At 48.0% G+C, this 18,215-nt stretch overlaps 1 protein-coding gene across 25 annotated transcripts in view; it reads right to left on the reverse strand.

Annotated features, from left to right (window-relative positions):
• The window catches only part of LOC138503201 (mucin-2-like), a 1,598,433-nt gene that overhangs the window by 1,013,772 nt on the left and 566,446 nt on the right, over window positions 1-18,215 (reverse strand). For all 25 annotated transcript variants that reach the window (XM_069622774.1, XM_069622776.1, XM_069622767.1 and 22 more), the window contains one exon: window positions 8,940-9,005. In XM_069622774.1, the coding sequence (XP_069478875.1) occupies window positions 8,940-9,005 (66 nt within the window). The remainder of the gene's footprint in view (window positions 1-8,939; window positions 9,006-18,215) is intronic.

Here is an 18,215-nt window from a genome sequence, read left to right on the forward strand (position 1 = left end):
CACCTAGTTTACCCTTCCTCCTCCCAGTACTTATACCACCCACCTCCCTGCCTGGGGTCAGGTGCTTCATGTATTTGGATATTTTTCAGGAAGACATGGTGTTGGTTTTTCCTCCTAATAGGGGTGAGGGGCTTCAGCTGAAGTTTTGGTTGGAGTTGGGGATTGATGCTAGGTAGGGCAGAATCCTTCACAAGTAAATACTGGAACGAGAAAGAGTAGTGTAAAGGAGGTCCCAGACATGACCTGCACCCCTGCCCTTCCTTTCGAGGTATCTGGAAGGTAGTCGCCAAGGTACGTGACGCATGAAAAGCAAATGAAACAGCAGAGAGTTGCACTGTGACTCTGCCCAGTGTACATTAGAAGATCTGTACCTGTTGAAGCGCCCATAACCAGACAACCCTGGGCAGCACGGTACCCTATCAGACAGCCATATCAGCCCATGATACGAAAAGAGGAGAACCTACATACAGTCCACGAAGAAACCCCAAGAGCCTTAATGGAGGGCCAATGGAAATTACCATGACACAGCTCGTGAGTAAGCAAAGTCAGCTATTGAAAATGACACGTCAGAACAAGCTGTTATACAACTCGATGTAATGAGCACAAGAAGGAGATGATACTGACAATAAGGAAACGTGTTACTAGACATGATGAGAACGACCGTCCTATCAAACGTGTGTAAATAGGCTTGGAACGCAAGAAGCCAAGAAAACGATACTGCTTGCAGCGCTTAGTAGAATATTAGAAGCGGCATGCGCCAACTATATATCTACCTCAAAAAGCACGTTATACGAGTGCAATTCTATGACAAGACTGAAGGCGAGCATTATGCTTCAACTTCTTTAATTTACCACTCTTCAGCAGTTTCAACAAAACTCAAAACCATAACAAAACACTGAAAACTGTCTGAAACAGACTTTTCTTCCTTTAAACTACAATCCCCATAGTCTCTGTAGTCCATCTCACTCCAAGCTCAGCTATGACCACATCCTGTCCCTGAGCTCCTCCTCTTCTTTTACTGCTCTTCAAGCAGATAAGTACTATTTTGGTTATCTCCCTATTTTAATACAAACGTTATGGTTTCAGTTAGTAACTTGAGATTAAGTCTGTAATAGCTATGTCTGTTGAGAATGTATCGAGGACGTAAAGAGAGAGGACGCGTTAGTCTGCACGTTTATATGTTTATTATGATGGTGATACAGCGCGGCTGTGCGTAGTGTTTTTCGAGAGTTTAGTCCGTCCGTGCGGGCTAACTTTGCCTCAACTCGCAGGCCCCGTGCCATATGCGCAGCACATCGGGGGTATCAGCGCGAACGAAGGCGGTCATACAGCGGGTCACAGGACCGTGCTGGAGCCGGACCCGGAGTCCCAGCTGCGGCGATCCGCCCGCGACTAGCGGCCCCCTCCCTTGGGAGGGAGGAGCCAGCCGCGTACAAGCCTCGCACCCCCTCCTTTGCGGAGGCGGAGCTGAGACGCGCCCGATCCCGTGTCGTTGCATTAATACCAGCGACACGGGACAGCGCGATCTTATGATATTTTTTCAAACAAAGAAGGAGCGGCCCGTTCAGAGGGCGCGAGCCAGCTGAAAAGCATACTGAACGCACGCGCGATCAGATCATCTGCACAGTTTATCAGCACGATCGTGTGAGAGCCCTAGGAGGCTCAGAAAGACGTGTAAGAGCACGTGATACGTTCCCCCTGACAAGGGGTTTGGGAGAAGAAAGCCACCACAGGCACCTTGACTATCTACCCTCCGTCCAGCACAGCCACAAAGATATAATAGTTTAAAAAAAAAAACTATATATATATATATATATATTTTGTTGATCATAGAAGGGTCACAAGAATAAGACCCAGAGCACCTAGAGTGAAAGGGCGTGCAGTGACACCCTAGCGGGTACCACAGGCACCCAGCACCCACGCAAAATGTCAGAATTTGAGTGGAGCGAAGAGGAGCAGACCTCAGATCTGGCTGCCAGCTTCAAGCAGGTGCTAGGGAATTCACTCATAGATGCGGTGGCGCAAGGGGCGAAACCCCTGCAGGACAGGCTGGAGTCCCTCGAAGCAATTTTGCATCAGCCCTTAGACAGTGTCGGACGGATGGGAGGCACGCCCACGGAACCCTCAGAGGAAGGGTCATTGGGAATTACTAAAGCCCGTAAGAGGAAAGCCCCTCTTGACCTCCAAGGCCCTTCGGATGGGGCAAAAGAGAAGGCCCCGGAGGTCGTCGATGCCTTTGCAAAGCTCCGTGAAGCATATTTGCGGCGTCAGACTGTGCCAGTCCTCAAGACCCCCACTCCAGTGGACGAAGAATATGGAGAAGAGGACCCTGGCTCAGGAGATGAGCTGGAAGAAGGTTTACTCCCCTCGCAAGAGGAGGAGGAGGAAGAGATCAAGCCTAGCGGAGCGAAGAGAATCCGCAAAGAAAAGCACCTCGAAGAGGTGGAGGAGGACATGTTTGACCCAGAGAGCATTCGGAATCCGAGGTCCTCGGACTGGTGGCCCTCGCCTAGAGTGACTCAATATATGATCATGAGGCTGCGAAAAGCACTGGACAAAGAGGTCCGCCAAAGGCTCCGAGCAGAGTGTCCGAGACCAGATCTACCAGGGAAAGTGGCAGAAACGCCAGAATTAGACCCCAAAATGCTGACCTTCGTCTCAAAGACGACCAAAGATCCCGGAAAGGTATCAGTAGGTCGTGGAGGAGTTGTCAGGAGAAGGTTCTAGACCTGGCAGAACCCCTCACTAAAATAATGGACCTGGCCGAGAGGGCCAAGGAGACGGGAGAGGAAGTAGACCCCGACGCCCTAGCGGGCTGGGCGCAGAGAGCAGTGTGCCTCTTGGGGAACGCCAACTGCGCCATAGCATCTGAACGCCGAAGAGGACTCCTTTTGAAAATAGATTCGAAGCTGAGTGATTTGGCCTCCTACGAGGCTGGCGAAGCAGCACAAGGACTCCTTTTCGGGGAGACCTTTGGCAAGGAAATGGGTCGCTTTGTTGGCACCTACGCGTCTCTGGAGAAGGCGCAAGCCTCTATCAGGAAGATTTTCCCCAATCGTGTTTTTGGAGGGGCCAGTCGCCACAGGGGTCGATCGACTGGTCGTAATCAGGGAGGAAGAAGGCCCCAGAATCCCAGGGCCCAATACTGGGAAAATAGACAACAGGACTCCTTTTTCCCGTCCAGAGGACGCTTCCCGAGGGGTCGCAGAGGAAGAGGCTCCGGTTGTGGACAAGGGTTCACCCAAGGTGAGAGCCGCATATTACCCTCCTGTAGGGGGGAGAACGAGCATGTTCTGGAGAAATTGGCGCAAGCTTTCCAGCGATGCTTGGGTTTTACAAGACGTAGGGGGATTACGCCTAGAGTTCGTTCAGCCCCCAGTGCAAGCGCGCAGGCCACACCAGCAGCGTCTAGAGCGCGCAGAGCAGAGCCTGCTAGACCAGGAGTTACGCCAATTAATGACGAAGGGCGCCATAGAGAAATGTGCGAGAGAGCCCGCTTTCATAAGCAACATGTTTCTGGTGCACTGAAAGGAGAAAGTGCGTCCAGTCATAAACCTGAAGGAGTTGAACAGGTGGATTGTGTACTGACATTTAAAAATGGAGGGCATACATCAGCTCCGAGACACGCTCCGAGAGAGAGATTGGTTGACTAGGTTGGATCTGAAAGATGCGTACCTGACAATTCCGATAGCAGAAGAGTTCAGAACTTTCCTAGCTTTTCACTGGAAAAGACAGCTCTGGCAGTTCAAGACTATGCCCTTCGGACTAGCTTCGGCACCATGGGCCTTTACCAAAGTAATGAAGCCAGTAGCGGCGGCAATAAGAGAGAAGGGTATAAGACTGATCATTTATCTAGACGATCTGCTACTACTCGCTGAGGATCGAGAGACCCTCTAGAACCAGACAGAGTGGGTAATAGACCTGCTGTCGTCTCTAGGGTTCCGAGTGAACAAGGACAAATCGGATACCGAACCAGCGCAGAGGTTAGACTTTCTAGGGTTCATTCTGGATACCAAGAAAGCGACTCTGGAGCTGCCAGCTCGGAAGATTCGCGACATCGAGAGGGAACTCAGAGGATGTCTGCAGAAGGAGCTTGTATCTCTCCGGACCGTAGCAAGAATAGTAGGGCGGCTTGCAGCTTCTATACAGGCCATCTTTCCAGGTCCACTCCATTATCGAGCACTACAGCGATTAAAGATACGACATCTGCAGCAGGGCCTGCGCTACCATCAGACAGTGCCATTGGATCACAAATCCAAGACAGAGCTGGAATGGTGGTTACAGAATATGGACGCCTGGAATGGGCGTGCCATTTTCGGAGGCAGACCGGATCTAGTCATAGAATCCGATGCTAGCCGGCTAGGCTGGGGCGCAAGGTGCGGAAACCTGCAGACAGGTGGGAAATGGAGCGAGGAGGAACTTCGCTTGCACATAAATTGTCTGGAACTCCTGGCAGGGTCCTTCCCGATAAGAGCCTTCACGAAGGAGAAGATGAGATCTTGTGTCCTCCTCAAGATGGACAACATATCGGCAGTGCGTTACATAAATCACTTAGGCGGTACCAAATCCAGGATGTTGGCCGAACTAGCGAAGGACTTTTGGCACTTCTGCCTGCAGTCAGAGACGTCTGTCTCGACGGAATACCTGCCCGGAACGTTGAACGTCATAGCGGACTGGAACTCTCGGTACCTCACGGACTCCAGCGATTGGAGGCTGGATCCAGCAGTCTTTCAGAGGATGATAGAGAGATGGGGCCCAGTGCACATAGACCTATTTGGTCCCGGTTGAACGCCCAGACAGCAGAGTATTTCAGCTGGAGGCTGGATCCGGGAGCTCGGGGGACAGATGCGTTCCTTCAAGCCTGGAACGAAGGCCCAGACTACGCGTTCCCGCCATTATTGATGCTGAGCAGAGTTCTAGCGAAGTGTCGGAGGGAGACGGCGGAGTTACTATTAGTAGCACCATGCTGGAAGTCTCAAGTATGGTTCCCGACTCTCATGGAACTGGTAGTAGATTACCCGAGACTTCTTCCAGAAGGAGAGCAACTGCTCACGGACCCAGCTGGGTCATATCACCCTCTGAGAGTGAGGGGGACTCTCCCGCTCATCGCGTGCAGAATATCAGGAGACGCTGGGCACTGCCAGGCATTTCGGCGCAAGCTGCACAGCTCATTGCAGAGTCCTGGGCTCCGTCCACGAGAAGGAGCTACGACGCGGCTTGGGCCAAGTGGATGAGCTGGTGCAAGGGGAGAGGTCTTCATCCCATTTCGGCCCCTGTAGTGATGATTTTGAATTTCTTGGCTCAGCTACTACAAGGTGGTAAAGGGTTTCATACCATAGGAGTGTACAGGTCGGCCATATCCGCAGGGCATCTCCCTATTGGGGGAGGGCCAGCAGGGGAACACCCAGCGGTAGTACGGCTTATTAGAGGAGCCAGGTTTAAAGCACCTCCAGAACCTCGATACAAGACGGTCTGGGATGTCCTGACAGTGCTTAAACTAGTGGAGAGTTGGCCAGGGAACAGATATCTATCTATGAAACAGTTATCAGGGAAACTAGCAATGCTATTATGTCTAGTTTCTTGTAAACGAGTGTCAGATGTAAGAGCCCTGGAGGTTGATAGGAAGTCATTTGGGCCGGAAGGCGTGACTTTTACAATCATGGGACGAACCAAGACGGGGACATCTTCAGTTCACTATCCATATTTCCCAGCTAGACCTAAATGGTGCGTAGCGAGCTGCGTAAAAGAATACGAGAGCAGAACAGAGGAGTTCAGAGCAGCAAATACGAAGCAATTGTTGATTGCGCGCAGGAAGCCATTCAAAGGAGTTTCTACAGCTACTATAGCTAGATGGGTTAAGGAAGTGATGCAGGCAGCAGGAATAGATATAGAGAAATATGGAGCGCACTCTGTGAGGGGAGCAATGGCGTCCAAAGCCTATAAAACAGGGGTATCCCTCAGAGATATTATGCTAGCGGCAGACTGGTCGAATGATCGAACTTTTAAAGAATTTTATTTCAAGCCGACCGAGAGTTTAGCGGTCACGGTGTTGGGAAGCTTTGAACAAGCATAATGCTCGCCTCCAGTCTTGTCATAGAATAAAGATTACCCCTGCTAGCTGCGCAGGGAGTATTAATTCTATTTAAGACTAGGAGGCGAGCATTAAATTCCCACCCAAATCATGTATTGTGTAAAATGTGATCATAGAGGATAATGGTATGATATTTTCAGTAATACATGGACACCGCCCTGATTTTCTGCTTTTCGTTTATTCATAGGAGAGGAGCAGAAGAACAATTGAAGCATGAGACTAGCAGAGGTAGTCGCCTGAGTCGAGGAAGTTCGACATTCGTTTGGAATGGTTCAAGTCATTGCCAGTTGCAGGACTTTTGTGTGGAGTTCTAAATGGACTTTCAGAGCGAGTAAAAGAGAGGAGGAGCTCAGGGACAGGATGTGGTCATAGCTGAGCTTGGAGTGAGATGGACTACAGAGACTATGGGGATTGTAGTTTAAAGGAAGAAAAGTCTGTTTCAGACAGTTTTCAGTGTTTTGTTATGGTTTTGAGTTTTGTTGAAACTGCTGAAGAGTGGTAAATTAAAGAAGTTGAAGCATAATGCTCGCCTCCTAGTCTTTAATAGAATTAATACTCCCTGCGCAGCTAGCAGGGGTAATCTTTACTCCATTTTGTAAAGCAGAAATGGGCCCAGGCTGCCAGAGGCCTGGCAGGCCAAGTTTCACAACTCAGCCAGAATAGAGGAAGAACGGAATCGAAACTCAACAGAAAGCTGCTCACGCTTGGGAAATCGAGGTCACCCACAGAAGGGGAGGAGAGTGTCAGCTCGCAAGAACCAAACTTCAGAGCATACCAGCTCACCCGTGAAGGTCAAGATAAGAGAGGCACAGGCAGGTGGCAGGGCCGAAGCAGAATTAAATACAATAAAAGCTGGAAACTGAAGCAAATTCGTGGTGAACAAACACGTGACCAGCCAGGCACAAAGAGGTACCATCGCCTGATGTCATCCAGAACCCAGGATGCCATAATGTTTCCCGATAAGAGGCTACAGTTCCCAGGCCAAACCCAGCCAACTAATTGACACATAGTCCTAAGATAATGACTGATGGAAGGAGGCATGGTGAAAATTGGTACACCAGGCCCTTGGGTGTCCATTCTGCATGATGTTAATTAAAATGGGGATTTATGTCTAGGGGTGTAACCTGCCCAATCACAATGGACCAAGTTAACTTGAGTCCTATAGATAGTAGAGCCAATGAGACGTCATACTTGTAGTGACGTCACTCACGTGTGATGTAGTTGGATGGGCGTCAACGCCCACCCGATAAGAGTTATCCAATCCACATGCCCTATTATCATATACAGATATAGCACCTATACTTAAGTTACCTTTCCTAACCAATTATATTGCATGTCGAGTTTTGTAGAGTTAGACGTCAATGATGATGAATATTGCCTATAAGAATTGCTGTTCAACTGAAGTTCGAGGAAGTCGGAGCGAGACAGGTGATCGCACTACAGCTGATTCCCATTTGTTTCCCTGTTTGATGTACTTGTCATTAAACGGAGTTCCCTTTGCCAAACTATTGAGTCCTCGTTATTGAGTCGTGTCGGAGTAAGTGAATCCTGAACCCCTTGTCCTCACATGGTGCGGCTATCTTGTCTTACAAGTTCTAGAGGGTGAGTACTGACCAATGGGCCCGTGAGCGAATTCCTCTCCTCGAGAACAGTAGGACTACAAGTGATGAAAATTACCTGTAAATAAATCAGGCATTCCAGAACATCACATTTGCACCAGCATTGTTTTGCTGTCTTGACTCATTGTGGCCCTGTCTTTCTTGGGGAATAGAGAGCATGGAATTCGTCATCATGTATGGAAGCCATACAGAAAAAGCGCCTAACTTTCACCAAGCACTTGTTCTTTCTTAAAGTGTACTAGTCATTAGACAATCTTGAGTTTTAAAGCATTTATGTCTGGCTCGGCACGGCCTGCAATGCTTCTTAATTCAGGCTCTTCATCCACAGTTCCTAGTCAAATGCTGCTGTTATTTTCCATCGAAAACCTTGAATATGGCTTCTAATATTTCCTGCTTATAACAATCCAATTCATGCGTGGGCTTGCAATGTATGTGCCCCATGCGGGAACACAGACCTTTTCTTCCAAATGCTTTCCCTCATATGCATGTCTTTATGTTGAGCTCTGAAGCAGAGAGGCTATGTGAGTGCTCGTGGGGCCCAGGTCTCACCCTTTCATCACTGGATGACCCAGAGGGGGGAGTCTCTGACTTACCCTTTCCTCCATTGCTTCCCTCAGGGATGGGGTAGCTCTGATCCCCCACCTACTTCACCATGCACTGGAGGCTTTAAACTCGCAGACGTGCCACCACCCCGTGGGATAAACAGCTAACAGGGCATGGGAAACATGGAGTGCCTTTCGGGCACTCATCCTCCCTGAGAGGCGTATGGTCTTCAGGGTGCATTGAGCAGAGCTGCGAGACCTTATGTCAGGACCCACTAGGAAAAAAGGGCTAGTGAACCTGTTCAGAAAAGCAAAAAAGGCAGGGGGCTCAGCACCACAGCTGCAGCGTAACACTTTCTGGCCAGCAAAGCACTAACATCCTTTTATTGTTGTAATGATATTTTTTTTTTCTGTGCACTGACCTTCATCAATCCCTTCTTCTGCAACTCGACCAGAGACACCATGAACATTGTCATCCTATTTCCTCCTCCAGCTATTCCATAATAGTTCCACCACTATTCCATCCAACTCTGAGTACCCAGCCATTGCTCCATATTGACAGCCACGCTGTGCCTAACCGTCTCAGGGGATCCAAGGTCCAATGCCCACTCAGTTTCCTCCACCCTCCATCATTTACATCTCTGCCACCATGAGCTATCAGGACATCTATGAAGGGTAATCTGTTACCTGGAGTCGACACTGTAGTTAAAATTCCTCTTGCTGTTGTCATCGCCGTCGCCGTTATTTCTGGTGCTGTAGAAATGGTGAAATGACCACACATTAGTACCCCGGTTGGAATACACCTTGAGAACATTTATCTATCACCATTTTATCTTTTCCATAAAATCTCATAGATCAATTGCCAAATTGATTCTGGGAAGGGGTCGTTTTGATAGTGACCATCAAATATATGTGAATCAGAGCAAGATAGAGTGAGCTAGGGCTGTGAGTGGAGCAAGCTGGCCACACATTATTAGGGACCCTCGCTTCCTTGGCGCAGCATGAGAGAGACACACTTGATGGATAAGCAAATGCAAGACAGATTCACATGTAAATACCTTCTGCAGGGCTGGGACCATCACTCAATGTTGCATATATTTCCCTGTAATATCTATGGATCTTGATGTGACCCCTGGTCCTCGCACCCTACACTGTTAGTAAAAATGAACAACCTCTTCTTGCTTCATTATTCCAATTATGAAATACTAATGGATAAAGATATATTTCCAAACACACCCTTGACAATCAAAAAAGTCACACAGATTTGGTATGTGCTCATGAATTAAGAAATACATTAATGCACAAATTAAAATTGAAGCATTTCCAAGTATACATTGTGTAAGCTGTAAGAATACAAAGGCGAACACACCAGGGACCATATTCATACTCAAGCACTGTGCAATATGTAAAACACCGTAATTTATTTACAAACTAAAACACTAAGGCGCGAAATCTATATGGGAGAGACAATAATAGCAGTAAGGCATTGCGTTAGTAAAGAAAAACAGATGTTCATAATTTCAATGTAAAGTCTCTTCTGGGAAGCATGTTTTGGTGAACAACATACCCTGCCATGGAGGATGTGACTTAAACAAATTAAATCAGCCTTCTTCCTTTTGGATTTGTACACTACTAGATTTGTGGTGTTTTAGTAGCAGCCTGCCTTCCATATTTACTACCAGTAAGACATATGGATTTTGGTGAAAGGGTAACTACAAATGAGTAAAATAAATGGTTTCTGCCAGGGAGAAATAGGAACCTTGCCATTGTTAAATGTGCAATGGATCGACTATCAAGAGGTGAGGGTATACAGTTTGTGGTGGATTCTGCTTCATTTGTTAGAATACCAGAAAACTGGGAGCACTTGAAATATGTTGTCATGGTCTGTACATTTGTTTTGAAAAATGTTTGCAAAAATTATGAATGTGAGAAAATAAACATCAAGCCATAAAAATAAACGGAGGCAAATAGGAGACATTTAGTTTGTACCCCCTTTTGCTGACAGTATTGGGTCTGAGGACCGGGAGTGGTATACAGCGCTGCAGACTATTCACATTAAACGCTGGAAGGTATAGCTCAGCAATACATACCTATTAATGCCATGCAGACTTCACTGTGGTGTGTTTTAAACTCACTGCTGGTTCTAACAAAGTGTCCACAATCGCTCTCCAGAATGATAATGGTGGATCAGTAATGGTACCATTAAGCGTTCTCTTGAAAGAGGCGGCTAGAGCATTGATCAAAGTAATACGGTCCATATACATAGGAGATACAAAACTGGAAAATTGGTTTACATAAATGAAATAAAAAGTATTATCTGCCATAGCATTAAAATGTAGGACTTGCATCACCACTACAGCAGCCCCAAATCCATCCAACACCACATCAGAATGCCCAAGGCCCTGAAGCAAGGTGCTGCGCGCCAGCGCAAGGAACCTTTCTCCAATGAGGAAGATATGCGGCCTCCCGCCTAGATAAAAAAGAAGGAGATGTGGGAGGAGGTGGCACGCAGAGTCAGTGCGGTGGGCTCCACACCCGCACTGTAAAGGACGTGCACTGGGATGACCTGCGCCTCCGTGTCCGGAGCATACTTGCAGCCAATAGGAGCCAGGGCATGGGGACAGGCGGCGGAGGAAGCTCACCCATCAAGATGACACACTGGGAGGAGACATGTGCCAGCACCATTGGCATAGATACAATCGAGGGAAAGGGGGAAATGGAGCGCAGTGTGCCGTCATCGGCAGATAGAGGTGAGTGTCTACACAAAAGCATGACGTTGTCCCCCAAATGTGACTCTGAAATCAGCCAATGCATGGGTCATCACACACACATGTACACAACCCTGCCCATATGCTGTGCACATCCCCATCACAGCCCCATGCATGCATCCCCTCATACATGTGTCACCCAGACGTATGCCTGTGTGACCGACCCATATGGCAAGCAACCTGTATGTCACAACGCAAAGTCCAAATGCACAGAACTGTAGCGATTACAACATATGTATGATGCACGTTGAACCATCATCAATGCTGTCACCCTCTTGGTCCCCCACAGGCTCACAATCTGACAATGAGTACCATGACTCCGCAGCGCAGGCCCCAACACTGATGAAAAAGGTCAGGGGCATGGAAGGAGGCACCAGGCCCAGCACATCAAGGGGCACTGGCAAACCTGGACCGTCACAGAGGGCCAAAGCCACTCATGTCGACACGTCACCAAGGAGTGAAAGGGCGACTGACAATGTAATGGCACCCACACCAGCCAGTCCCATCACACAGGAGCCAGTGGCAGAAGGCTCACTGTCTGCTGTCAACAGCTCGGTTGGGGAAGCAGCTGCCACGGCACCCCAGTTGGATGTAGAGGAACCATGCCATACACCCGTAGGACAGCGCACACCCAGCCCGCAGCTGTCAGCCCACCACAGCCCACGCCCCACATCCAATTCCAGCAGCCATGAGCTGTCTGATGGTGAATCATTGGCAGGGAAATGGAGTCACATGGACAGCTCACCTGATGGCGGACACATGCCGCAAGCTGCGCCAAGGCCGACCAAAGGCAGGGATAGGGACCAGGGAATCAGCCTCATCCAACAGCGCCAGGAGGAGCTCACTGTGCTGGTTGGACAGCACTTGAGCGGGGGTGCCCTGGCGAGGGAGGAGTGTCGGGAATATGCTAAGGGCATAAAACTCGCTATTGAAACAAGTGCAACACGCATTTGCAATGAGTTGGCTGCTGTGAGGAAGGTCCTCAGCCGCATCGCGGATGCAATGGAGAGCCAACGTTCCGCACAGGGACTGGAGCAACCAAGCACCTCCTCCTCTGCCATCTCCAGGCAGACCAGCCCCCTGCGTAGGTCCGCGCAGACCGTGCGTCGCCCAGACTTGCAACCACCCAATGGTGGCAGAGGACGTGGGAAGTAGGGGCAGCCTGTTATTGGTGACACACTATTCTTGCACACTAATGCTGCATTGACGTGCACGCCATGTTTGGGGGAGTTGTGGGGGGAGGTAGGAGAGGGTGTTTGGGGGAGTTGTGGGGGAGAGGGTGTTTGGGAGAGTTGTGGGGGGAGGTGGGAAAGGGTGTTTGGGGGGAGGGTTAATGCACTTCCTAATCACTTAATGGTTAATACACCCGTTGTGTCAAGTAAAATCACATGGCTGGACATTGATTATTGTGTATCTGTGCTTTATTGGTGAACAGTGCACAGTGTTCATGTCCCCCTAACACCAGTGCCCTGAGTCCCACATACATTGCACCCTCTTCATCCATGTGTATTAGAAATATTGGTCTATCAGATGCTGATGCATAGCACGTCCCTCCTGTGCATCGCCACCTGCCTGACGTGCAGCCCCATCTCCTCCCTCCTCCTCCTCATCAGGCGGTTGAAGTTCAACGTCAGGGGGCAGAGGCACGTTCCTTCTGATGCACATATTGTGCAGCATGACACATGCCATGATGATCTTGGACACCTTCTCATGCCCGTACAGGAGTGCCCCACCCGACTTGATGAGGCAGCGAAATCGTGCCTTCAATAGGCCAAATGCCTGCTCAATCACCACACGGGTACGGGTATATGCATGATTGTAGTCCTCTTCGTGCCTGTTCTGTGGGTTCCGGACAGGGGTAAGGAGCCACCTCTTCAAGGGATAGCCAGCATCACCTGCATGGGTGCAACAATGGCTTTGTGTAAGTAATTTCATCAAATGGAAACTGTACCTATGACACACACACCTGCATTGATTTCCTGTTCTCATCCACATATCCCTGCATGAATTGAGCTATTCAAAGTAACTGCAATGTGTTTAGTGGCTTGATGTGATTCCTTTGTACACACTCATGGACGCATGTCCGTTTTGATGCTGTTCATCAGTCATTTGCATTGGCCATACTAACAGCATGTTGCTGCATTTTGTTGCGGAGGCCACGCTCTGATTATGTGCAGTGTACATGTGGATGGGTATGGAATGGTTGCAGTAATGGCTTGTTGTCATTGTTGTGCAGCTTATGTCTTGCATTTTGGTTTCAGATGTCAGGTCCAGTCTGGCCTGCTTTGGGGCACAGTGTATTGCAGTATGGGCATTGTTCATTCTCTTGCCTAATCTCAGCCAGGTGAAGTATGCATCTACCCCCCCATCTCAGCCAGGTGAAGTTTGCATCTATCCCCCCCCCATCTCAGCCAGGTGAAGTATGCATCTACCCCCCCATCTCAGCCAGGTGAAGTATGCCTCTAACCCCCCCCCCAATCATCTCACCACATCACACTGCCATGTGCTTGCCATGCAACTCACCAAGTAGCCATGAACGTTGTCCTGCAAGTCGCTGCATGTAGCGTGGTATGGTAGATTTCCGCAGAACCATTGAATCATGGGTTGATCCGGGAAATCAGGCACAACAATGTGTGATGATCTTGTTTGAGTCACATACCATTTGCACGTTGATGGAGTGGCATAGCTTGCGGTTGCGGTACACTACCTCCATGGCATGTGGGACCACCAATTCCACATGGGTGCAGTCGAGGGCACCGATGCAACTTTGGATGCCTGCCAGTGAATGGAAGCCAACTTTGGTGTTGGAGATCTCCTGGGCAGTCCGTGGTAGGGATATGTGGTCGCTTGTGTGCTTCCGGAGGGCATCGAGCACTTGGTTCAGCGTGCGTGAGAATAATGGTTGTGATATGCCATGCATCTGCCCTACCGTGTTCTGGTAGGTGCCTGTGGCCAGAAAGTGGAGCACAGACACCACCTTATGTAGAGGGGGGGCGGCGGTACGGATGTCTGAGGCTGACAATGTCGTTGTGTATCATGTCCACAATGGTGGTGATGGTGTCCCGGTCCAGACGGTACAGGGTGTGGATCTGCTCAGGGGTTAGGTTGAATGGACTGGCTCTGATTCGAGAGTTTGGGGGCTGCCTCAGTGGTACAACTGCCTGCACTGGTGGGGCATGCTGTGCCTGTCTCACCCTCCTTCTCCTCCTGAGTCTCCTCTGTGCTGCCTGTTGTTGTATTTGTTGCTGGTGTAGCAATGCAAGCATATCCTCCAGCCCCAGTAATGCTACTACTATTGGAATCATTTTGGTGTGTGAATGGGTAGGGAAGGGGTGTGGTGTGCTCCTTTTGTGATGGCCCAGTGTACATTGCCTCCCACTGTTCTGATTGTGTGCACCTGTGGCAGTTGTGAACACTGCACATGGCCATTTACGGGTGTTTCGCAATGCCGGTATTTCCGCCATGCCTGTATCCACTTTTAGCGTCTTCTTCATGCCGCTATTTGCATGTCCGCATGACTTGTGATGTTCTCCTGTTTACGCCATGCCGCTATTGCCGGCATGTAGGGCTGCGGGACTGCGCCCATGCCGCTATTAGAGGCACCGTTATTTACGGTGCCGCTAATAGCGGATTCGGCGGGTTGTAATGGCCCGGAGCGGTTAACGATGCCGGTAATCACCGGCATCGTTTTTCCCTTACCTCCTACCTCGTAATGAGGCCCAGTGTGTTAACTCCACCTAAAAATAGTCGACAACCTGGAAATGCAGCATCTCCTGCTGTACATTGAGGCGCAAATGCAGGAACAGCACCAACGATCGCGTGGAGCAGAGAGGCAGAGGCGATGCCATGCAAGGCTAGCTGCCAGCTAGCTTGCGAAGATTAGCCTGTGACACATCCAGACAGAATTGTGAATATTAACTTGCATCACATCCAAAAAGAACTGTGAATATTAGCTTGCGTCACCTCTAGATAGAACTGTGAAGATTAGCCTGTGTCACATCCAGACAGAGCTGCAAAGATTATTTTGCGTCAATTCCAGAGCAAATTGTGAATATTAGCTTGCGTCACATCTAGACAGAACTGTGGAGATTAGCCTGTATCACATATAGACAGAATTGTGAATATTACCTTGCATCACATCCAGACAGAACTGTGAAGATTACCCTGTGTCACATCTAAACAGAACTGTGAATATTAGGCTGCATCATATCTAGACAGACTTGTGAATATTATCTTGCGTTACATCCAGACAGAACTGTGAATATTAGCCTGTGTCACATCTAGACAGAATTGTGAGTATTAGCTTGCCTCACATCAGATAGAACTGTGAATATTAGTTTGCGTCACATTCAGACAGAACTGTGTATATTAGCTTGCCTCACATCTAGAAGGAACTATGAAGATTAGCCTGTGTCACATCTAGACAGATTTGTGATTATTAGCTTGTGTCACATGTAGATGAAATTGTAGATATCATTATGCGTCCCATCTAGATAGTGATGCGACTAACCAACCCTTCTAATAAAAAACTCACTCCTCGGCAAGCATCATCTGACCTTGTGACTCAGTCCGAATAGGTTTCTGTGGTTCCCTTTCCTTTTACAATCTGAAGTGTTTGTGTACAATCTCAAGTGTTTTATCTGTGGTTGGGGACACAGGATTGCACAATATTTTGAATACATCATAGTCACATTGACCTGTGCTATGTTTTGCCTTTGGTTGGGGCTGTTGTGTTATCTGCCAAGATAGCGTGTACGGTAATGAAGGAAGAGGCTTCTCCAAATAAGTATGCAGGGGTAGCACCCCGTACACAAAGCAATACGGTAATTCGCTTTGAAAGTGTGGAATACCCTTTTTTCAAATAAATGTGCTGGGGAAGTCCTCCATATACAAAGTAATACGGTAACTCCCCTTGTCTGTGTGTAGAAAATCTTGGTTGGCCACAATAAGTTACAGCTGTGAACTTAAATTTCACGTGACACAGCACTCGCACAAACAGCTGCAAACAGGTACCATATGACTTTGGCAGCTAGTTATATTTGCAACTCCGCGCTGCTAGTCCTCTCCCTGCCCTGCGGCTCTGTGAAGAGGACTTGTATTCACTTGGTAGGCCCCTGCTACAGTGATTGTAAACTGCGGGAGTATTGCACAACGTTTTGCCTGCCAGTTGCTTTTGCTGTCATTGCTTTTGCTGTCCTAACGAAGGGATGTTTTCATTTTTCCCTGGTCTTCATTGTTTTAGAGTCTCTTGACTCTGTGAATGGCAGCCAGCACCAAATCAACAGGGTGTGACTAAGCTTTTCCTCACAACTGGGATAAGAAACATCCCGATATTCACACTGAAACACTCAGCATTCGAGCAGAATAATAGCGGCTTAGTGAACTGATTCTTGCATTTCCCTGGTAAGCCGTGCCCCTGCCTTTCTAAACCACGGAAGCATTTAATCGCTCTGCCTGCACTGTTTAGTGTTCTAACAGATGGATGCCTTTTTTATGATCCTGTTAGGATTGCTAATGGATTTATAGCCTCCTGATACTGAGCAGGGGAGACAGTGCAGAAAAACGCACAGTGTGTGTTTAAACCACCCACTTGAACTAGGGCAATTATTATCCCTCTTCTTGCACTGCAGTCACTTGCCATCAGAGTGGGGTAAGCATAACTTTTTGATATGTGTCACCCCCCTCCTCTCTTCTTTGATTACTCATTTTGTGGAGAGTATAGCCCTCAAACAGGAATTTGTGTAGACCAATGTGGTGCTAAACATGTTGACAAAGAAACTTTTTGGTGAAAGATATTGTATCCTTTCCCTACAGGACTCTTGCACATCTGTGCTAAGCGACTGTCCCGGTTGTGAAACGTGTGTTAAATAAGTAGAAAAGACACGAGGTTCCTGGTGGTAGTTGGCACCCCTGGGTCTGGGACCAATATGTAATTTGTTTTTACATCACCAAAGTAAGGTTTGAAACACCCTGCCACAGGTTGTGGAGAGTTATGTGACATTGAATATCTAATGCACTTTTTTTGAAATTGAAAGCGTAGGTTCTTGAGTTATTGAAAGTCATTTTAATGATGACATGTAATAATGATATGCTCTCCCCCCCTACCCCTTCCTTTTTTGTTACCCTATGTATTCTGGGTTTTCAGGGCTGGGTTATTTGACTCACCTAGCTCTTGCTCATAAATTAAATGTGATACATGTGACCTGATGAGAGTTTCTTTAGACAGGAACAGTATTTTGGCCTTATTCTGAATACTCTTGACCAGAGAAGTATTCGTAGAGTCTCTGCTACTACTGAGCACTGAATTAAATAAAAGAGCTAAATTTAGAATAGCTCGCTTACGTTGCCCTGATGCTATATCTCTTGTCGCAGTGACGCCTGTGCATTCATGTTTGTCTGTGTAATATGGTTTTAATATCAGTAGCGCGAGTCCGTTGATATGCATATTTAGTAATGTGTATTAATGTCTATGAATTCGCTTGAACCTTTGCAATAATTGCGGCCTGCACTCATATGAGGTATGTGTTTTTACATATTTTTTTAGAAAGTGGTTATGCTGATCAACTCTGGGGTATAAAGTCTTTGTTGACCTTCTGAAGGAATCGCGTCCTGAAGTTGGCCTAAGTAAAGAGAGATCTAAGACACTAGAGATAGTGGGCCTCATTACGAGGTATGCCGGTAGCCATGCCGCTATTTGCTCAGCCCTCCAGCCCAAACCGCTGGACAGATTTACACCAAATGTGAACCAGGACCGGCAGCTGGGTTCCAAAAGCGGGCTTTTGTAAATTAACTAATGAAACAATCTCTTGGGGGGGTGAGGGGTGATGAGGATGGGATGAGATATGGCTTTAAAAAGCCAAAAAACAGGTGTTTTTTAATCTCTGAGGGCCTCGAACAGTCCGAATGTTAGCCCTGTGATGTCCGCGAACATCTCAGATGTTCGGGGACATCCATACATATTTTTACATTACAGGGTTGGTGAAAAGCAGTTTTGGATGGCTTATAACTTTGGCGCCACTCAATGAAACTGCATGAAATCTTGCAATGTCATTTTGGACCTGCCCTGAATGGTTTTGCAAAGTTTGGTGCTGTTTCATGAAGAGGGAGCAAAATTAGAGGGGGTTCCCTTCCTCCCCTCATTAATGTACAGAAATTCCTAAATCTCCTATTTATGTTGTGTTAGTACATACTTCCT

Source organism: Ambystoma mexicanum, chromosome 11, assembly GCF_040938575.1.
Source record: "Ambystoma mexicanum isolate Mex_15411 chromosome 11, UKY_AmexF1_1, whole genome shotgun sequence".
Taxonomy (NCBI): domain Eukaryota; kingdom Metazoa; phylum Chordata; class Amphibia; order Caudata; family Ambystomatidae; genus Ambystoma; species Ambystoma mexicanum.